At 39.5% G+C, this 23,500-nt stretch overlaps 1 protein-coding gene across 1 annotated transcript in view; it reads left to right on the top strand.

The window, feature by feature from the left end:
* ddx46 (DEAD (Asp-Glu-Ala-Asp) box polypeptide 46) overlaps positions 1-22,238 on the top strand; it is a 155,973-nt gene extending 133,735 nt beyond the window's left edge. The window contains exons 18-23 of the mRNA XM_028813700.2: positions 3,315-3,464; positions 3,624-3,860; positions 9,791-10,009; positions 16,036-16,180; positions 20,036-20,109; positions 21,615-22,238. Coding sequence (XP_028669533.2) covers positions 3,315-3,464; positions 3,624-3,860; positions 9,791-10,009; positions 16,036-16,180; positions 20,036-20,109; positions 21,615-21,662 — 873 coding nt within the window. The 3' untranslated portion in view covers positions 21,663-22,238. The remainder of the gene's footprint in view (positions 1-3,314; positions 3,465-3,623; positions 3,861-9,790; positions 10,010-16,035; positions 16,181-20,035; positions 20,110-21,614) is intronic.
* Positions 22,239-23,500: the final 1,262 nt, after the last annotated feature.

The raw sequence follows: 23,500 nt of genomic DNA, 5'->3' as shown, positions 1-23,500 counted from the left end.
AGGTGTTTGAATTGAAATGGGTTTCATCGATAACTTCGCATCCAGCTTTTGAGAGTTTAAACATTCATAAACATCAAAGTGTCCACTACTCAAATTGTCACCTGTGAATCTAAGATGTTTAAGAGGCATTGGCAGTTATCCAAAAGTGTAAAATATTTGGCCATTTCGGTACACTTGAAAGCGACAACCGAACAATTCAGCGGCAGCCATTAACTCACATTTAGAACCATAGGTGAAGTGCTTAATCATTTCACTCTTATAGTGCTCCTGTGTAGTATAATTATCTCCTGTACCGTCATCAGTCCACACCTTGAACCTGTCCCAGTCATTCAATACATAAGACACAATGTTCCTCTGGATATCAAGAGTGAGCCTGATTTGGCCGTGCAATATGTAACACAGAGAATGAAAAAGGCAGTCGCCATCTCCGGGCATGGAAACCACTCGGTAAGTGACAGTTCTTTGATCGATGGTGATCACCTCGATAGACATGTAAATGGGGGTACGGTTGGAACGATAAAGGAAATGGGTACCTGAACAATGTAAACTAAGTCTAAAATACCTACACAATAACTATAATCGTAATAAATGAACAATGAAACAGCGGAGAAGCCGTGGATTAAATAAAAAGGCTGCAGTTATCAGCAGGGAGGCGTGTATACCGTGGCGAAGTGAGGAAGGAAATGAAGAGACTGGAGTGACAGACGGCCTTATATAGATAGGAAGCCAACTACGTGGGAGGCATGGGGATGGGGGACCCAACGCCGCCTCACACGGCGACCGAGCTGCAGGCTATGGGCGTATATATGTACGTAAGTAGGATTCAGTTAGCGTTGGGAACCCGTGTACCAAATTTCTTGAAGATGGGCCCATAAGTAACAAAGACCGTTGGAAAGTTCAATATGGCCGCCGACAGTGGCGTCATACCACTGAAATAAGTACGTACATGGGTTTCGGTTAGCGGAGGGAAGCCGCCTACCAAATTTCGTGAAGATGGGGCCATAAATAAAGTTTAACAGGGCAGACGTTGTTGACCGTTATAACTGTTACGCGTAGAATTTCGAAATGAAACCTGCTTAACTTTTGTAAGTAAGCTGCAAGGAATGAGCCTGCCAAATTTCAGCCTTCTACCTACACAGGAAGTTGGAGAATTAGTGATGAGTGAGTCAGTGAAGGTTTTGCCTTTTATTAGTATAGAGAATTCCTTCCATTAATGCTCCTGTGATGCATGTTAAGCTTACTGGCCTATAGTAGCATGGATCTGTCCTGTCACCCTTTTTATATAATGAGATGATATTTGCTATTTTCCAGTCCTTTGGAATCTCTCCAGTGCGCAGTGACTTTCTAAAAATATGTGCCAAATGTTTATATATGTATTCGCAAGCCTCCTTAAGAACTCGAGGGTAAATATTATCTGGTCCTGGTGATTTGTTTGATTTCAGCCTATTTAATCTGAGCAGTACTTCTCCCTCTACAATTTCCAGATCCCTCAGTACCACCTAAGTAGTCCCATTTACCTCTGGGAGGTTATCCACTTGCTCACTTGTGAAGACCTCAGAAAAATTAAAGTTTAGGGCAACCGCTATTTCATCTTCTGTATCTTTTAATTCCCCTTTACTATTTCTGATGCACTTCACCTGCTCTATTGACTGTTCTTTTACTTTTAAAATACTGAAAGAATGTCTTGGGGTCGTCTTTCACCTTATCTGCTATATTCCTCTCCAACTGTCTTTTAGCCTCCCTGATATCCTTCATAATGGTTTCTCTGATGTTCTCATATGCTCTATGATTCACTTTGCAGTCATTAGTCTTATATTCCTTATAAAGCAGTTTTTTTCTTTTGCAGCTTCTTTTTTAAATCTTTATTAATCCACTGTGGAGTTTTTTTTTTAATTTCCTATTAATTCCAAATTTAATGTCACTTACAGTGATCCCCCACCTATCGCAGAAGTTACGTTCCAGACCCATCAGCGATAGGTGAAAATCCGCGATATAGAAAGACCATATAAATAAACATTTTATTTTTTATAGTTTAAACCTTAAAATACCCCTCCCACACAATTTAAACACATGTAAACTTACTAAGACACACTTTGTAAACACATGATATGTGGATGTCAGGCTAAGGATATGAGTAACATCTCTCTATTATAAAAAAAAAATAATCTTGGCAGGGAGACGAGGCTTGATCTTCTCAGAAGACAATTTAACATCCCGCGTGAGACATTTTAACGTCACGCAAGACAAGGCAGTGAGACAGAAGGACAGCTGCTGTACAGGCTTTTAAATGATTGACGTGCAGTGCGACAAGCAGAACAGGCATCTTTGCAGAAGCAGCACAAAGCCAGTAGCTGATCTGTCCACTTCTGCTTAGCATGCGTTCAGCTCCTCCCCATGCCTCCGGCGGGGTTGAGTGAAGCAATTGAGACCAGATCATCTCGGAGAGACACTTTGATGACACGCAAGACTAGACATTACAACCTTTCGAAGCAAAACCCGTGATACGGTGACTTTTGCACGTCACACCCTACTTACAAACAATTTAAAACAAGTTCACTGACATCAAACCTAGCAGTTGTTGGAATGCTTTTGGCAGACACACTTCAGGTGCTCCCAGCTCTTAAAACAACGATAAGCAGAACACATAGCTTGCCAGCAGCAGCTGTAGCAAGCCAGTAGATGATCCGAGGACTTCTCCTTAGCATGCGTTCAGCCCTCACACACACACCCTTAGAACGCTAGCGGCAGAGACGGCTTTTAAGTGATTGACGCAAAGCGCAAAAAGCACAACACACAGCTGGCCAGCAGCAGCAGCAAGACACCAGCTAAACCGATCGCATCTCTTTAGCGTGCATTCAGACCCCCCCAATCCCCCCCCCCCCACCCCCCCACAACGCGAGCAGCGTTATAAGTCCAGTGAGAAAGAGATGTTACCATGCCCCGGGTTATAAAGGACAAATATTGTTTTTACAAAAGTTTTACATCTCTTTAAATTGTTTATCCGGTAAACCAAACCCGGGGTTGTGCGAGCGAAGCGAGCAGGGGGTTCCTGCTCCCTAATAATAATAATAATAATAAATCTGCAATGTAGTGGGGGCGCAATAGCTGAACCGCGATATAGCGGGGGATCACTGTATTATTAGATGTTCATACATTTTGGGAGGGGAGACTTAGATCTGTAGTACTAAAATAAATCAATGTGTTTCATTTAAATATTGATTGTTAAAACCTATTTGATGACATTAGGGCAGATTCCACACTTTTTGTCATTTTAAAGCTCTTACTTTCTGACTTATTTTTATTTACTCTCACAGGAAGGAAAAATTATAAAGAAGAGCAGTGGGTTCTCCGGAAAAGGATTCAAGTTTGATGAAACAGAACAGGCCTTGGCTAATGAAAGGAAAAAGCTTCAGAAAGCTGCATTAGGTCTACAGGACTCTGATGATGAGGACACTGCTTTAGATGTATGTAAAATGCTTGACTGTTTAATAGGACTACATAGCAATTCCAAAAGTTATCACTTCCAATTTTTGGACTTTTATTATGAATATTGTGTTTAATAGAGATTTTGAAATGTGTTTTATTTGAATGTTATTTCGTATGCTGTATGTTAAATTTTGCAGATTGATGAACAAATTGAGAGCATGTTTAACTCAAAGAAGCGAGTGAAAGATATGGCTGCTCCTGGAGGCAGAGGAGGAGGTGCAAACCAAAATGCAGCTGGTGTGGGTGGACCTAGTGCTGCTGGTGGCGTAGCTACTGCTCCAGTGCCTTCTGCTGGTAATGCTGAGAAACTGGAAATAGCCAAGAGACTGGCCTTGAAAATAAATGTTAAAAAGAACCTGGGGGCTGAAGCACAGGTATGCACTTACAGTACATTTTATTACCCTTCTAAATATTTACTGTTGCTTGTAAGTTATCATTACGATGACATTTTTATCCATTTAAACAAAGTTTCACCCTCATCCAGCTTTAAAACTAGTTTAAAATATTTGAATGAGTTTTTTAAGCTGATATACACTATGTTGCCAAAAGTATTGGAACCCCTCCAAATAGTTGAATTCAGGTGTTCCAATCACTTCCATGGCCACAGGTGTATACAATCAAGTGCCTAGGCATGCAGGCTGCTTCTATAAACATTTGTGAAAGAATGGGTCGCTCTCAGTAGCTCAGTGAATTCAAGCGCGGTACCGTGATAGGATGCCACCTGTGCATTTCCTCGCTTCTGTGAAATTTCCTCGCTTCTAAATATTCCACGGTAAACTGTTAGTGGTATTATAACAAAGTGGAAGCAATTGAGAACAACAGCAACTCAGCCACAAAGTGGTAGGCCATGTAAAATCAGAGCAGGGACAGCACATGTTGAGGCACACAGTGTGCAGAAGTTGCGCTACAGACCTCCATAAGCTCAAGAACGGTGTGTAGAGAGCTTCATGGAATGGGTTTCAGTGGCTGAGCAGCTGCATCCAAGCCTTACATTAAGTGCATTGCAAAGGGTTGGATTTAGTGATGTAAAGTACACTGCCACTGAACTCTAGAGCAGTGGAGACGTGTCCTCTGAAGTGACGAATCACGCTTCTCTGTCTGGCAATCTGATGGACAAGTCTGGGTTTGGAGGTTGCCAGGAGAACAGTACTTGCCTGACTGCATTCTGTCAAGTATAAAGTTTGGAGAAGGGGGGATTATGGTGTTGGGGTTGTTTTTCAAGGGTCGGGCTTAGCCCCTTAGTTCCAGTGAAAGGAACTCTTAATGCTTCAGCATACAAAGCCATTTTGGACAATTTCATGCTCCCAACTTTGTGGGACCAGTTCGGGGTTGGCTCCTTCCTGTTCCAGTATGACTGCGCACCAGTGCACAAAACAAGGTCTATAAAGAAATGAATGAGCGAGTTTGGTGTGGAGGGACTTGACTGTCCTGAACAGAGCCCTGACCTCAACCTGATGGAACACCTTTGGGATGAATTAGAGCGGAGACTGCGAGCCAGGTCTTCTCACCCAATATCAGTGCCTGACCTCACAAATGCTGTCCTGGAAGAATGATCAAAAATTCCCATAAACACACTCTTAAACCTTGTGGAAAGCCTTCCCAGAAGAGTTGAAGGTGTTATAGCTGCAAACGGTGGGCCACCTCCATATTAAAGCCTATATATTAAGAATGGGATGTCATTAAAGTTTGTGTGTGTGTAAAGGCAGGCATCCCAATACTTTTGGCAATATAGTGTATAAATGGTAACCTTGGATTTCTGAACAGATGGTGCTTTTAGAGGTAAAATAATCAGTGCTGTATTTATAAGCAATTTTGTTCAGCCCTTTCAAATGCCTTCTCCATATCTAAAAATGGCAAAACCAGGAGAATCCAATGCAGATGTGTATATTATTTTAAATTTGATTTTGATAGACAATCTTTAATATGCTTTATTTGAGATGGTAGAAGGCAAGTACGTTATAGATTGTTTGTTAAGGATTTAACAATGATACTCAGAAGGGAAATTGGTCTCTGATTCACAAGGATTCTCATATCTCTTAAGAAAAACTGATATTGCTACCTGTTTTTGGAGGGGATTCGTTTCCTCTTGCTTTAAAAACATATTTTGGTATTAATGGTAATAGTTTGGGAGAAAACTTCTGTAAAATTATAATTGATTTCTGTGTAGAGCTGTCTACTTTGTAAAAATCTTACTCTTTTGTTTGGGAAAGGTTAAAAGAATTGGGCGTTCCTTTCAGGGTAGAAACAGCCGCTATTTTTATTTGTTTTACATGTTTTCACTGTCCATGGGTAATTAGGTTGTGTCTGCATTTTTGTTTTTTTATTTATTTTTTTTTTATCATTATTTGCTTTTATTAATTATTAGTCCCAGGCTTGATGGCATCAATTTGGTGCTTGGGGTTTGACATATTGATTTAAGGCATTTTCACACTCAGTGTCCATTTGGTTTATTCCGAATCGGGGGATATTTCGTTAGTTTGTTTCAATTTCCAGTTAGTTCAGTTGTGTTTTAAACTGTAAACATTGTAGTGAACTAAACATATCAAACATCCCCTGGGCTTGTCTTTGACTTCTTTCATTGGGCAGAATCATTTTTCCCTCTGGTTAAAAAAAAAAAAAAAAAATCATGCTGGATATTTGTATTTCACTACATTTTCCATAATTATTAATTGAAAGACCACTTGAAAATTATGCATTGATAAGTTTATGCGCTGTAGAACATGTTTCAAATAGTCAAGTGTACAACAGACTTACGGCAGTAGACTTACCGCTTAATTTTCATTTAACTGTTTGATGTTGCATGTTTACTCTCCAGTAGCCACACTATGAACATATCCTCAGTTTTGTTTATCACAAATCACAGGTCTGCTGTCTTAACTATTGTATGTATTTGTTATTAATGTTTATTTTGGAATGCTGGATTAAAATTGACTAGCATGTCAGTGTTAGTGTGCACATACAGAGGATGCTACCCGAAGCGCATGGCATATTCATGGTGTAAGAATAGAACATTTAAGAGGCAGTCTCACTGTGCACTGCTGTTTCTGGCCACCTCCATATGTGTTCTGATTGACCCAATGACAAGTAAATTTACACCAATCTCTCTGTTATTTTAAACATGGTCTACTTTTTGATCATGTGTGTGAGAGGCTGAGACTGAATCAAGTGCTACAGTGATTGAGCGAGTAATTGTGCAAGTCATTTTGTTATATGTTACAAGTGCATCCTTAGTATTTGCAATTTACAACTATTTCATATCCTTGACAGGTTTTTTTTTTGTTTGTTTGTTTTGATATATAAAGGATACATTTGGTATTTTTCAAGTCAGTTATTTCTTAACAGTTATGATTTGTATTAATTTGCCTCATGAAATTGTATTCTAAAGTGAAGTATATTTTATTTAAAAAAAAAAAAAATAGCCTGCCCTTGTATTTTATAATGGAGCTAAATGGGCACCAGGTCACATTTTGAAATAAAGCCTTACTGAATGCATCCACCTTTAAGTATCAAAGGTTATGATTTTAGAAAATATGCTTTCCACAATTCAGAGGCATGCTTGTGACAACAAAAGTAAGGTGGAAATTTTATCACAGGTTCTTGGTACTATTTTTTCGAAGTAAGGATATTTTCTTGTTTGCTTATGTGTGTGGTAAAAAAAACTCAAACCAAGTTTGCCCTGCAATTCTGTTTTTTCATGGTCATGTTCTGCCATGGCTTGTAATAAGAGTGATGTATGCTCAAATCAAATTTTTTTCCAAAATGGCACCTACTTTTCGGCTGTCACATTCTATGTTATTTTATATAGCCTACAGAGGAGAGTCATGCCAAGTGGCAGTGTAGTGAAGAGAGCACATACAATTTTCATTTGTACAAATAACAATAAAACTCAAATGATAACAACGTATTGTACATGCAAAAGGAAGGGTGTGCAATAGGGCAGATTGAAGCACCACAAACAAACTTTTTAATGCATGATGAGTCACCCTTGGTGAGGATAAGGTAATAAAAGAACCAAGGACAATGGTTTTTTAGTGAGTAAATTCATTAACACCCTGATACCAACCATAAATATATGGGGAGAGACATGCAAACTCCCCAGTAGAACAAGGCTCTGTAAGGCAAGAATGTTCTGCGCTACCACTCAGCCTATGCTAAGTGGCTGAGTGGTACACCTGTACATCAGTACTGAAGTTATTAATCTTCAACATGATTAATCCATACCCCTGTCCCTGAAGAACGCGAAGTGTCAAAGTGAAGTTCACAGCCAGTTTCCTTTTAAAATTGCAGAATTTAATAACAACGCTTTGCAACCTCTTCCTAAAATGACATGCATTCACTGTTTTGCAGTATGTGTGTACTATCAAGACACAAATCATACATTTTTGGCTAGGTTTTATGGTTGGTTTTCACAATGAGACTCCAGTATAGATATGCTCCATTATTAAACATAAGAGCAGGCTAGTTATATTTTTATATTTATAAAATATGATTCAATTTATGATGCAGTTTCATGTGGCAAATTTAATATACAGTGGTGTGAAAAACTATTTGCCCCCTTCCTGATTTCTTATTCTTTTGCATGTTTGTCACACAAAATGTTTCTGATCATCAAACACATTTAACCATTAGTCAAATATAACACAAGTAAACACAAAATGCAGTTTGTAAATGGTGGTTTTTCTTATTTAGGGAGAAAAAAAAATCCAAACCTACATGGTCCTGTGTGAAAAAGTAATTGCCCCCTGAACCTAATAACTGGTTGGGCCACCCTTAGCAGCAATAACTGCAATCAAGCGTTTGCGATAACTTGCAATGAGTCTTTTACAGCGCTCTGGAGGAATTTTGGCCCACTCATCTTTGAAAAATTGTTGTAATTCAGCTTTAATTGAGGGTTTTCTAGCATGAACCGCCTTTTTAAGGTCATGCCATAGCATCTCAATTGGATTCAGGTCAGGACTTTGACTAGGCCACTCCAAAGTCTTCATTTTGTTTTTCTTCAGCCATTCAGAGGTGGATTTGCTGGTGTGTTTTGGGTCATTGTCCTGTTGCAGCACCCAAGATCGCTTCAGCTTGAGTTGACGAACAGATGGCCAGACATTTTCCTTCAGGATTTTTTGGTAGACAGTAGAATTCATGGTTCCATCTATCACAGCAAGCCTTCCAGGTCCTGAAGCAGCAAAACAACCCCAGACCATCACACTACCACCACCATATTTTACTGTTGGTATGATGTTCTTTTTCTGAAATGCTGTGTTCCTTTTACGCCAGATGTAACGGGACATTTGCCTTCCAAAAAGTTCAACTTTTGTCTCATCAGTCCACAAGGTATTTTCCCAAAAGTCTTGGCAATCATTGAGATGTTTCTTAGCAAAATTGAGACGAGCCCTAATGTTCTTTTTGCTTAACAGTGGTTTGCGTCTTGGAAATCTGCCATGCAGGCCGTTTTTTGCCCAGTCTCTTTCTTATGGTGGAGTCGTGAACACTGACCTTAATTGAGGCAAGTGAGGCCTGCAGTTCTTTAGACGTTGTCCTGGGGTCTTTTGTGACCTCTCGGATGAGTCGTCTCTGCGCTCTTGGGGTAATTTTGGTCGGCCGGCCACTCCTGGGAAGGTTCACCACTGTTCCATGTTTTTGCCATTTGTGGATAATGGCTCTCACTGTGGTTCGCTGGAGTCCCAAAGCTTTAGAAATGGCTTTATAACCTTTACCAGACTGATAGATCTCAATTACTTCTGTTCTCATTTGTTCCTGAATTTCTTTGGATCTTGGCATGATGTCTAGCTTTTGAGGTGCTTTTGGTCTACTTCTCTGTGTCAGGCAGCTCCTATTTAAGTGATTTCTTGATTGAAACAAGTGTGGCAGTAATCAGGCCTGGGGGTGGCTATGGAAATTGAACTCAGGTGTGATACACCACAGTTAGGTTATTTTTTTAACAAGGGGGCAATTACTTTTTCACACAGGGCCATGTAGGTTTGGATTTTTTTTCTCCCTAAATAATAAAAACCATCATTTAAAAACTGCATTTTGTGTTTACTTGTGTTATATTTGACTAATGGTTAAATGTGTTTGATGATCAGAAACATTTTGTGTGACAAACATGCAAAAGAATAAGAAATCAGGAAGGGGGCAAATAGTTTTTCACACCACTGTATGCCATAATTGTGAAAAGAACACACTTTTCCTTTAAGGTCTGTTTTAGAGGTGAATTATCCTTTTTATCTATCACTTCCTGTTATATGTTTGAATTAATGGGGATATTTCAGACCTGGATTGGAAAGACCTAATACTTTGTTTTGACACCCAGGATGTGATGCAGCAAGCAACAAATGCCATTTTAAGAGGTGGTACCATTCAAGCACCATCTGTTTCTGCAAAAACATTTGCAGAGCAGATGGCTGAAAAGCTCAATGCAAAGCTAAACTATACTCCGGTGGAGAAACAAGAAGAAGACAAGCAGGACAGTGGACAAAATGAGTCCTTCAAGAGGTACGAAGAGGAGCTGGAGATAAATGACTTCCCTCAGGTTAGTTTTAGTAAAGAAAATACTTTATTTGAATCTGTTTTGTAGAATTTGTTCAATGGATAAATTTGGAAAGCTGACCTTTCCATTTAATGCTAACCACATTTTTTCAACTGGCCTGAATTTGATACAAGTATGCCTTAATTTGACTAATATAACTTTTTCTGTTTTTGGATGTTGTATTTGTGAATGAATGAATGAATGATGCTGTACAATTATTGGTATAGATGATCAGAAATAGTAAAAAATATTACTTTTATTTCAAGCAGACGGGTAAATTAACATTGTTGGTTAAGAAACTTTGGCAAAAAAAACACTTAACTTCTTTAGCCATTTATTAGTTGCTAGGCTAAACCCTCTTGTAGACAGGATGCTAGTCCATTATAGGGTTATGTGTAAATAACAGCTAATTTAATATGAATACAGTAATCCCTCCTCCATCGCGGGGGTTGCGTTCCAGACCCCCCCACGAAAGGTGAAAATCCGCGAAGTAGAAACCATATGTTTATATGGTTATTTTTATATTGTCATGCTTGGGTCACAGATTTGCACAGAAACACAGGAGGTTGTAAAGCAGCCACATGTAAGCCCAGCAAAGAAGGGAGCACTGTGAAGGTAATCTTTCAGCGTTTTTTGAGGAGCGGCTGTGTCCTCTAGGGGTGCAAACAGCCTCCGTGCTCACAATATATTTGAGGAGTTTTATTTAATACATAATACGCGCTGTGGTTGGATAGCTTCTCAGCCATCTGCCAATAGCGTCCCTTGTATGAAATCAACTGGGCAAACCAACTGAGGAATCGTGTACCAGAAATTAAAAGACCCATTGTCCGCAGAAATCCGCGAACCAGCAAAAAATCCGCGATATATATTTAAATATGCTTACATATAAAATCCGCAATGGAGTGAAGCCGCGAAAGTCGAAGCGCGATATAGCGAGGGATTACTGTATTACTGTTGGATGGGTACCAAAATTTTGACTTTGATATTGATACCAGCTTTTGGACCTCACTACCAAGTAATAATGGATAACTCCCCATAACCCCCACCTGGTTGTAGAATCATGAGCCAACTGTGTGTGCCACACGAAAGCGAATAACACAAATAACAATGGCTTTAAAAGTAAAAAAAAAAAAGTTTTTATTTCCTTTCAAGCATATTTCTGATATGAGTATTACTAAAAGAGAAAAGCAGGAAACAATATTCCATGCAGATCTGCTTATCCTGAGCAGGGTTGTGGGGTAGCTAGTTCTAATCCCTGCAACATCAAGCCCAAGGCCGGAACAACCCCTGAACCAGGTTACCAGTCCATCATAAAGGGTGAACACACACAAAACAAACTCTAGGGCCAGTTTAGCATCGCCAATACAACTAACCTGCGTGTCTTTTAACTGTGACAGGACACATGGACCAATAGGAGGAAAACGAGCACACACAGGGAGAACATATACACGACATAGTGGGAGCACCTGGGGCTTGGACCTAGAACAGTTACATTCAAAATAAGAATAGGTTTCAGAAGTATATCCCTGCAGGTATGGTTTAGTAAAGCTAAAAGAAATTCTTGGAATGCAACTCAAGGGTATGAGGTTGATCATTATTGAAATACAATATTATCTGGTTGGGGGGGGAATTTGAGGCTGAATTACAATTTTAACAGAAAATAAATGGATAAAACCCAGAGCACCTTTTATTGCAATTCTTGTAGTTTTCAATTTGGCCGCAGGGTGTCCTCATCATTTATTGACATGCAGTATTACAAGTTAAAATAGTCTAGTCTAATACAAAAAAACACAGCTGTGCAAATTGTGGGCTAAGAAGAAATCAACCTCATCTAGCAACACTTTGTCTTCAAAGCAAATGAGCATGGTAAGTCAAACAAATTAAACAGAGTTATTTGTTGAGTAAGCATGAAGGTTTTTATTGCTAAAGATTCACAACAAACTCAAATTGTTATTTGCACATATGGCATCCAGTGGACTACTAGCAAATCTCGCCTGCCATTATTTATTGGTGCTTCTAAATTTAGAAAAAACACAGAATACAAGCAGGGCAGTACAAGATGGACACAATGGTACCAGAGCTGTTTCACATTGTTTATGTGAAAAAAATTGTTTCCTGTCCATAATGTGTATTTTTCTTGCTAAGCCACATACATCAGCCTTCAACTCTTCCAGAATGGTGGACGTGTGAAAAATTAGCTTGAAGCTAAATTAAGCAGTGGCACCCCATTCATATCAAATTCATTTTGAGGCAGTGACAGGGATACATTAGCCACCGATGGCACCCCCGCACTGAGTTACTTTTTTTGTGGAATCCTGAATCAGAGGTCACTGGGGAGCACAACAAAGGCACTGGCTAACTGCTGGTTTATTTATTCCAAAAAGATTGAATAATAATATAATAATAATTCTTTGCATTTATATAGCGCTTTTCTCACTACTCAAAGCACTCAGCAATTGCAGGTTAAGGGCCTTGCTCAAGGGCCCAACAGAGCAGAGTCTCTTTTCTGGCATTTACGGGATTCAAACCGGCAACCTTCCGATTGCCAGTGCAGATCCCTAGCCTCGGAGCCACCACTCTGCCTATTAATAATGTATTACAGCCAGTACCAGTTGCAATATACTGTGACAACAACTACAGGATGCTTTTTGACAAGTATGTATTTTCCAAATGTCATGTCTTTTTAGCAGCTTCAGAGGCTGCAGTCTTTTGCAAATATAGAAAAATTTGAAACTGTGCTTGCAGAGACTGGGCACTTTTTCTCACCAATCTTGATTCTGTTCAAATATCTAGTACTAGCCAACCTGCGGCATAGCATACGCCGCATAATTATGTATTGATGGGTGAACACTTCCTGAAAGACACAGTTGTCCAAATGGGGTGGGTTTGAGGATACGACTGTAATTGAATGAAAAGATGGAACTCTGGAGAGAGCAACATACAATTGTCCGTGACTGAAAACTGGTTTTGGCAGATACAGGCATATCTTTTTGAAAGTTTGTCCCTGCGCCTTATTAATTGTCATTGCAAAGGCCAATCTAATAGGAAATTGTCTGCGTGTAAAAGTAAAAGGCAAATTTGGATCTGATGGGGTCAGGGAAATCAGGGGAATATGGACAGTTTGTGAGGTAGGAGCTGCGATTGTTTTACACAACATTGTACATTGCGGTGAATGCTGAGAACAGTCAGTCATATTGCCTTTACAGAGACTTCTTGCTGGCATGAGGTTTCTGAGAAGCATGATGACTGAACCAATTTTAAGTTTGACTTTATGCGGAGGCATGCCAGTGGGAGTAATGGCTGCCCAGCGGGTCATGGGAATAATGCCGCCAGATCGCCAGTCGGCATCGTTTATGGTCGGAACTACGACAGTATGTGATCTTCTTCGAACCTCCGACTTTCGTTCTTGATTAATGAAAACATTCTTGGCAAATGCTTTCGCTCTCGCGCGAATTGTTGGCTCTGTAGTGTGTGTGCCATGGTCAGCTGCTTAGTGAATTGTTGGTGGGCGGGGCTCGGTCTTGCGTGCGTCTTGCTTGCCATGGACTTAGTGAATTATATATATAGATGACCATAGCAAAGTTGGCTGCTTTGGCTAGAGCTGTCATAATTGCAATAGCACATCCTCTGCCTCTCTTGTCTTCTCTTTATAATATGTCACAAATGGATTTTTCCGCTGTCCTTCAAAATGGCGCACCTACCATGCTGAACTCCAAAACATAGGTTATCGGGGTGCTAATTTGCATTTTGCAAGTGAAAATGTATTCGGCCCAGACCTAAATTGATGCATCTTATTTACCTTGTCTAAAATAACATTTTTAAAATGAGTTCCACCATCACCGATACATTTTTCTGAATGAAGTAACAAATAGATACTCCAGGTTTCATTTAACAATTCAATTAACCGAGTAAAAAATCAAATGAAAAAAAAGCAAAATTATTTCTAAGAAATGTAAACTCTGTATTTTATACGGGTGATGGAATAAATCTTGAAGATTTTTGAAACCACTTTGAAATGTTTAACTCTACCAAATCATATTTTGCTGAAGGTCTACTGCTTATCTCAGGCTTTCAAACTTTCTAGTGTTGTTATGGTTTTTAAGTGGTCTAATCAACATGTCATTCACAATACCATTTGATGGACATTTATAAGATCACTTTCATACAGTGTGACGAGGAGGAATTCTTCCTCTCCAAGGCATGTGAAACTTAATGCAAAATGTGTGCAATAATAGCGAACATGCAGTGAGCCACAGAGAAGGAGTTCTTTGCCACAGATAGTGCTTTTTATATAACAGTGGTACGGCACTGTATACAGGGTGGCCCATATTTATGTATATGATTGAAAAGGCATTATTGTCAGGAAACTACCAATGTTATTATCAAGTAACATAATGGAACATGAACATTAAGAACCTTAAATGTTTTTTCATCCCCTGTTCTCCATGGCATGGTCCACCAATGTGCCATCCAGATCAATACACGCCTGAAGAAGAACCCAACTTTGAAAGGTATTCGCCACAAGAACTGTGTTGGCATCAGTGTGCACACTCCTGGGCCTACTTGCTCCCTTCGTTTGCAAAACAGTACAGCTGATGTAGAATTTTGTGTTTATTCTTGCGATGATTAACACATTAGGGCCACTGCCTCCAAGCTCAACTGCCATCCTCTGTTTCACCACCACATAGTTGTCTGTTGCAGAGTATAAATGCACACAACATCCGTGCTGCTTTAGCGACAATCGATTCGCCGCCATTCTGTATTTCAACACAGCAGGGGTTGGCTGGTCCAGCACATCATTACTCCCATTCTCAGGCTACATAGTGATGCAATTTTCAATACTTTTCACACAGTAGGTTATTTGCTACAGCCTGTGAAACGTCATATACATAAATATGGGCCACCCTGTATATACTCCTACCCAATTCACTTGCCCTTCATAATATCCCTAAAATGTTCAAATCATTGTCCCGCACCCTTAATTTTAATTTTGAATATAGCGCTGCAGTCTCTTCATCTGACGAGGTTGTCTGTGTCAGTTCGAACTCTATCCCTTTGTTATACGTGTCCTTGCTGTCTGTCTTCACAGGCTGATTTTTTTTAATTGATTGTAGAATGGGAGTTGAAGAAAATTTATTACATTTTCCTGCTACAGAAACGAAAACTCTCTAATGCATCAGCATGACGTTGTTTTAGATACTGTAACAAAAAAGTACAAGAAATAGCAGGCAGGCATAACACTTAGCCCAGAATTCATACTTGAATAAATTCTACTAATTTTACTACACAGTCATGTGATGATCCATCTTCTCCCTGTGAAGTCTATAGCACATTGAAGAACAGAAAAGAAGTCTGTCAAAACTATTTGCTTAAGGTGCCAAAATTAGTGAATTGCTGGTACAGTACTATTTTAAAAAGTGTGTTCTGTGCTTTTTCAGTACCAGTATACCGCCCAACCCTAGTGCCTATCATTATTGACCTCATGTTTTTGTGTTTTTGGCAACTTCACATAGTGAACTTTACAACCCTGAATTGGGTCACATTAAACATTGATGCTGGGACAGACTTCACATTAGCTCATAGTTTTTGTTTTTTTTTTTTTTGTTTTTTTTTTTAAAATCCACTTGATCCAAAATCTGGACTGTGGGACAATGCAGCCAAGTCCTGGCTACCCTTGACGGATGCTGGTGAGTTTTTTGGGATCAGTGAGAAAAATACAGAAAAATGTAAAAATCCCAAACAAAGGAGGAGGTTGCACATTGCCACACCCACTTCATGACAAACCAACTCAGGACCTCAGTTTAGGACCTGAGTGCAGCCATGCAATGGGTGACACCTCAGCACCACACTAGTTCAGATGGAATGGAACCAGACCAATAATTCAATAATGACCAAACCCTTAGTTTGAATTTAATTTAACTACTTGACATCTGTTTTTTTTATTGGCACATGAATAATGAGTTGCTTGCTGGTGTACAGTTACAATATCAAGTGTTAAATGCTAGTTATCTCTTTAATGGTACCTGCAGACTGCCAGATGGAAGGTTACATCCAAGGAAGCATTGCAAAGGATCAGTGAATACTCAGAGGCTGCAATCACCATCCGAGGGACATACTTTCCACAAGGCAAGGAGCCCAAGGAAGGAGAGCGAAAAATATACCTTGCTATTGAAAGTAAGTTACAAAAAATTGTTCAGGTTTTTCCTTCTCAAGCAGATCTTTTTTTCAGTTGAGACAATTTTTCTAGTTTACTGAATGCAGTGATTTGAACCTGGGAGAACCAAATCCAAAATAAATTTTGGCATAGCATCCTAATACACACTAGATAACAAGTGGCACAAAGTCTGTGTGAAGGTTTTTAAGCATAAATTGAAGCTCAAGCAGATGCAGTATGGCGCCCACCGTTGCTGAAGTATTTGCTTTGCTCTCCCGACTTCAGCATGTTTTTGTGTTTGTGATATCGTGCCTTTTAAACTTACAACTAGCTTGTGGAGTATTGCGATACAATCATGAGGAACTTTTGGACATTCACAGAGCCCACATTGTGCCGACAACCAGCTTGCTTGATTTGGATTCCTTCCCGCAGCTGGACTTAACTAACATCAACCGGGAAGAAACAGTAGCCTCGTCCTCGCGTAAGCAGCATATCGGACACGCAGTACAATCGAGGCGGGCTACATGCCAGGCTAAAGGCAAGGGCTACAAAACCACCGCTGCCTAGCCTGTTACTAGCTAATGTCTGCTTGCTTGTAAACAAGATGGATGAGCTGAGAACCAGAGTAACCACCCAGCGTGAGATAAGGTATTGTTGTGCTCTTATGTTCACGGAAACCTAGCTCTTGGACGGTACATCAGACTCAGCGCTGTAGCTGCACACACATTCCTTGCACTGCGGTGACCGTACATCAGACTCTGGGAAGAACAGAGGAGGAGGTGTTTGCGTGTACGTGAACAGCAGATGGTGTGTGGATGTACAGGTAGTCAAAAAATTCTGTATCGCCGATATTCAACTGTTAATGGCAAAATGTAGACCTTTTTACCTACCGAGGGAGTTCAGCGCTGTGTATCTGCTGTCTGTTTACATTCCACTATGGGTGGACTGCGTAACTGCACTTGGGGTGCTGCATGATGTCATCAGCAGACATGAGTCGCTCCACCCTGATGCTGTTTTCATTGTGGCCAGTAATTTCAATCACTGCAACCTGAGGAACGTTGTACCCAAATATCACCAGTATGTATCTTTTCCAACAAGGGAGTGTAACATTCTTGACCAAGTTTACAGCAACATGAAGGATGCCTACAGAGCAGTGCCATGCCCCCATTTCGGTCAGTCAAACCATCTGTCAGTGTTCCTGCATCCAGCCTACAGACAACTCCTCAAGAGAGCTCCACCAGTAAATAAAACAATCAGGATATAGAATGAAGATATTGAGCAAACTCTTCAGGACTGCTTTGAGAGTACTAACTGGGATGTTTTTAGAACTGCCGTTCTGAGGGGAGACTCCACAGTTGACTTGGAGGAGTATACTGCTGCTGTAACTGGTTATATCAGCACATGTACTGACATCATCGTTTCCACAAAACACTGTATGCTCTTTCCTAATAATAAGCCATGGATTAATGGGGAGATGCGGTCTATGCTGCGTGCCCGCTCTGCTGCATTTGTCTCTGGTGATGAAGATAACTATAAAAGGACCAGATATGACATGCGTAAATCTATCAAACAAGCCAAGAGACAGTACAGACTGAAGCTGGAGGATTATTACATCACCTCGAATTCCCGGCAGATGTGGCAAGAATTGCAGCATATTACTGGCTATAAACAGAGGACACTGTGGGCTACAGTAAGCCAGGCCACACTGCCAGATGAGCTTAACGAGGTCTATACTCGTTTCAAGGAGCATAACACCCATTGCCATGGGGGGGGCCACCAGTCACTGGAGGCACGCATGATGCACCGTTGTCAGTAACACCAGCGGAGGTGCGTCAGGTCCTGAGTCAATCAATCCCCGTAAGGCAGCAGGCCCTGACTCCATCCCGGGTGTACACTCAGGGTGTGCTCATTGGAGTTGACTGGGGTCCTCACGGACATATTCAATCTGTCCCTGGCGCAGGCATCCGTGCCCTCCTGCTTCAAGACCACTACCATCGTGCCCCTTCCAAAGAAATCCCAGGTGAGCTGTCTAAATGACTATCGTCCCATTGCACTCACCCCTATTGTGATGAAATGCTTTGAGGGACTAGTCATGGCACACATTCAGAAGTCAATTCCAGCAACCCTCGACCCCCTACAGTATGCTTACCGCCAAAATGGGTCCACTGATGATGCAGTCAGTGCTGCCATCCACACAATCCTCACACACCTGGAGAAAAGGGACACACATGTAAGAATGCTGTTTATTGACTATAGCTCAGCGTTCAATACAGTTGTCCCATGGAAACTGTGTAATAAACTTGTCTTCCTTGGACTGACATCATCCCTCTGCAGCTAGGTGCTGAATTTCCTTACAGACAGACCCCAGTCAGTCAGAGTAGGAAACCAGACATCAGGCACAAGAACAATCAGCACCGGCTGCCCCCAAGGCTGTGTGCTAAGTCTGCTGCTCTTCACCCTGTTTACCTATGACTGTGTGGCCTCTCAGAACAGCACCAGCATCATTAAATTTGCTTATGACACTACAGACATAGTGTTGACTACTGGGGGGGGGGGGGGGGGGGAGGCAGAATATAGGACAGTGCTGGCAGGACTCGTGTCCTGGTGTCAGGAAAACAACCTCTCCCTGAATACAGATAAAACCAAGGAGATGATTATCGACCCAAGGAGGAGGAAGCTGCAGCACAGTCCCATTTACATCGGTGAGGCTGAGGTGTAGAGAGTAAACATCTTCAAATTCCTTGGAACCGACATCAGCAAGGACCTGACTTGGTCTTACAATACACAACACCTCATTAAGCAAGCACACAAAAGACTTGTCTTTCTGAGGAAGTTGAAGAAATTTGGCATGCCAACCAAAAATCTCACCAATTTCTACAGGAGTACAATAGAGAGTGTTATCACCTGCTCTATTATTGTATGGCATGGTAACTACTCCTTGCAGGAAAAGAAGGCACTCCAGCGTGTAATTAAAACTGCATAGTACATCTCTAGAGCAACCTTCTCCTCCCTACAGGACATCTACGCTAGTAGGGTCATCAGGAGGGCGCGCAACATAATTAAAGACAATACTCACCCTCAACACACGCTATTCACGCTGCTTACCTCAGGGAGATGCTACAAGAGTGTGAAATCATGCACCACAAGACTGACAGACAGTTTTTTTCCACAAGCAATCAGATTCCTCAACAATGCTAAAAGTTAAAGTCAATCCGAACCACAATTCTTAGCCTCATAAATGGTACTGACTACTGCGGTATGTCATCAGACACTGTGCACCTTATTTTCTAATCTTATAATTGTAATTGCTATTTGTTTTTTTATACTTCTTTTGTCTTTCTGTCTTTGTATATGAAGGTGAGCAAGCAAAGTAAGAATTTCATTACATGGTTTTAACTGTGTATATGACAATAAACTTCTTGTATCAAGGTCTTTCGCTAAATTAGTTGCTGCTTTAGACTTTCTTCGTGGGTATTTTCTATTGGATTCTTCAGGGTAGTTTTTCTATGCAAGAGCTTAGTATAAACATTTGTATTTTAAAGTACTTTCAGACTAACCTCAATATTTTTCTTTACTCCCTCACGTAACTCGGTGTATTAAATTTATTTTGTAGGTGTGAGATATTTCCACTCTAAGAAAGAAATTTACAATTCTTAAACAAGCTTGCCATTAACTAAAGCAAGTTAGTGTTCAAGTGTTGGGATGTAACTTAAGACAGCATGGGCTTCCAGAACCTGGATTAGCAAAACAGTGGGTTATTCCCCAAGCAGTCCACAAAGACAAATTATATTTATACATGCTAAGAACTGAATTATTATTGATTTGTTTTTCAAGCATTATCTTTGATTCTTTTATAATTGTTCTCTTTTGAATAGGTGCAAATGAATTGGCTGTGCAAAAAGCAAAAGCGGAAATTACTAGGCTCATTAAAGAAGAACTTATTAGACTTGTGAGTATAGCCTTTTCCTGAAGTCCCTGAATTTTAGGAAAGAGAGTAATTAAACTTTCTAAAATTTTTTAATGCTTTCTGTCTGTTAACTGTTTAGTGTAAGAATAAAACAGTATATTGCCTCAAAAACTATCATCACTGTTATGAATCATGGTGATGATAGTGTCCAGGCCTAAAAGGTTAGCAAAGATCTTTATAAAAACAGTATATTGCCTCAAAAACTATCATCACTGTTATGAATCATGGTGATGATAGTGTCCAGGCCTAAAAGGTTAGCAAAGATCTTTATAAAAAAAAAAAAAAAAAAAAAATTGCACAACTCAAGACCACTTTACTAAGAGTGTGGCGGTGAGAATTCAGTAAGTTGGTGAACTTTTCTAGCTACCATAAACTCATTTCTAGCTAATAGAAATAATCCAACTCATCTGCAGAGTGTACACTTTTCCAGTGCTGCACTGGTCATGGTCAGAGGGTAAAATAAGAGGAATGTTTCAGTCATCTTTTTTTTGTAATTACTAAGAGAAGAGAGATTTAGAACTAAAATTGTAAAAAAAAAAAATAAAAAAAAAAATGGAAAAATCACTATGCTTATTAATTCCTAAGTGATTCCCTTCATTTTCATATTGTTTTAATGCTTCTAGAGTACCTCTCTAACTTTAGTGCAAAACAGGTCTGTGGCCTGGTTACTTCAATAAAGACTTAAATTTTGAGAAAGTAGCTAATGTCGTCAGTTCATTTGACAGCGGTATATTTGTAGTGTTTGAGGTATTCCAGGTTACATGAAGGAATACATTAGCTAGGATTCACAGACATTCCTGTGGCTTCAGTTTCTGACTGTTAATGGAATGCTTGAGTTTTGTTCTTGTCGTATTAGAAATTTCTGGCAGTCTGGGTGTGAAATACTGTATGGCAGTACCTCAGCTATTTTTTCTCTAAATATTTTGTTACAAGAAAGCTGCAATATGATGAAAAAACACATGTATACTGAACCAATCTATTCTAGTATTAACTATTCTGTGATTTCCTTATCAGTTTTACAGTAATTGGTTAAGATAATGGTAGTTATTAAATGACACAGAATCTTGAGCAAGTAAAATGAAGACAATTGTTGAAAATGCATGAATATCTTTGCAATGTAAGCTAATAGAAAAACTTAAGGACAGAAAAGAGAAAATCCAAATGATTAATTTTCAAGATAGCACAAAAATAGTTAAGGCAACAAAGCCTTTTTCTATTAACACCAACAGTCGACTTGTAATTAGGATTTTTGATTGAAATTAAACTTTGCGGCCGCTGCAACTCTCCAGAGAGTTAAGGCTCCCTACTGAGGCAGATTTTACATTGGTCTCTTGTCTCATTATTTGATGATAAATAATGGATACATTTTAAGTGACATTTGCTTTTCATTTGTTTATTTTTGATTGTAATTTAAATTGATGTTTAATTTCAGCAATTTTTAAAAAGCAGTTAACTGCATTGAAGTTAATTAATTTTTTTTTTTTTAGCAAAATTCTTACCAACCAACCAGCAAAGGAAGATACAAGGTGTTATAGATGTTATGAAGGCAAAATTGGAGGCATCAGGAACGATCTCTGTGGTTTTTACCTTTGTTTTAATATCAGTTGTTTTTGTATTTTAAGCACACTTGTTTAATTATTCCTGTGTGTAATATTTTTGTTTGATATGTTACTTTTGTACATTTAATTTTCATTTCTAAAATAAATATTTTGATCAGTCAGACCAAGCATGCTGTAAATGCTATGTGGTTCGTAAGTTGAGCATCTGGGAACCAAAACCAGCCTGTTCCACAGTGTGTGTTCATTTCGCGCTGATCATCATTGACTTTCCAAATACCAAAATGTGTGTGCTGCTACAGTAGCTTAAATGGTCATTGCAAATCAGGTTCAAGATGTTTTATTTTCAAAATTGTTTTTAGCTGTTTGTATATCTCAAAAACTGTACCAGAATACATTCCTTTAGGGATTTTTAATTGGTGATTTCTTATCACCTTAATTATTCATGGCAATGATGTGCTGCAGGTATATTTTAATAAGGGAGCTATGCTGTAAATGTTTTTTGCTAGAAATACTAGTGATTTAAGTGATGTGGTCTAATAAAATTCAGTTTTTCCCTTTTGTTTTTCCATTGTTTTAGATGTATGTGTAAGTGCTAATCAGGATGTAAACCGTTCTGTTTTACACAGCTAAATGACATTTCAGTCTTAGTTTTGCAGGGGAGAAAAATAACATTTGTACATTTTTTTTTTAATTTAAGTATACATAAAATTGTGATGCAGTTGGGTCATGTTGAATAACAAATAGCAGAGGAAATGCATCTACAAAAGAGGATTTTTGAGATAATCTTGCAAAACAGCATCTCTAGTCAAAAGTAAACTAGAGTAGCATATGAGAAACACAGAGAGGGTAGACACGTGCATGATGTACATCCTGGGGTAACTTAATATATGGAGTGTCTCTAGAATCTTTGCACTTTCTGATACTCTTTACTTTTATTGCCATTATGGATTTGCTGTTGGGCCACAGCAAGCAAGTTCTGAAAAGAATTTAAACATTTATATTAATTTTACATTCTCATTTGTAATAGTGTTTGCAAATTGTGAAGGTTTAAAAATACTTTTGAATTGCTGTGTTATTTTCATCACCATCTTAAAAATGGATGCAGTCAAAAGAAAGCTTATGGCAAGCATCTTGAATAGTTGGTTTTTATGCCTTAGAAGCCTTTTTACTACTCCACTCCTTAATTGCATTTTGATGTAACTTTCTAATACTGTGAAATTCTGTGGAGGCAAAGGGCAAAATTCTAGAAAGTTGATTCTGTTCATCTGGATATGTTTTTTTTGTTTTTTTTTTTTCTTCCGAGGGAGATACGTTTCATCATTCATCCAAGTGACTTCCTCTGTCTCAGTGGCTTTCAAACCCCAAAACACACTACGGCAAAAATTGGTCGGATCGGGTGCCCCGGCACAGACGGTAATATAGTTTATGCAGTGAAGTGCCAAGAGGATTGCCGTGAATTATACATTGGGGAAACCAAACAACCACTGGCGAAGCGGATAGCACAACACAGAAGAGCTACCTTGTCAGGCCGGGACTCCACAGTCTGTTTACACCTACAGGACAGTGATCACTCTTTCAGTAATGAAGATGTGCACATCCTGGACAGGGAGGAATGCTGGTTTGCACGAGGAGTCAAGGAGGCCATTTATATAAAAAAGGAACGACCATCTCTGAACTGAGGAGGGGGGCAAAGAGTACATCTTTCACCATTTTACAGTGTGGTGATTGCAGCCATTCCCCAACTCTCTGTGAGTGGTACTCATGGCCATTGATCAATGGACAATTTGCATATCATTGATCACACGGCCCATTGT

This window comes from Erpetoichthys calabaricus, chromosome 11 (genome assembly GCF_900747795.2).
Source record: "Erpetoichthys calabaricus chromosome 11, fErpCal1.3, whole genome shotgun sequence".
Lineage (NCBI taxonomy): Eukaryota > Metazoa > Chordata > Cladistia > Polypteriformes > Polypteridae > Erpetoichthys > Erpetoichthys calabaricus.
The sequence above is the reverse complement of the archived record's forward strand: the minus strand, read 5'-3'. Positions and strand labels throughout refer to the sequence as shown.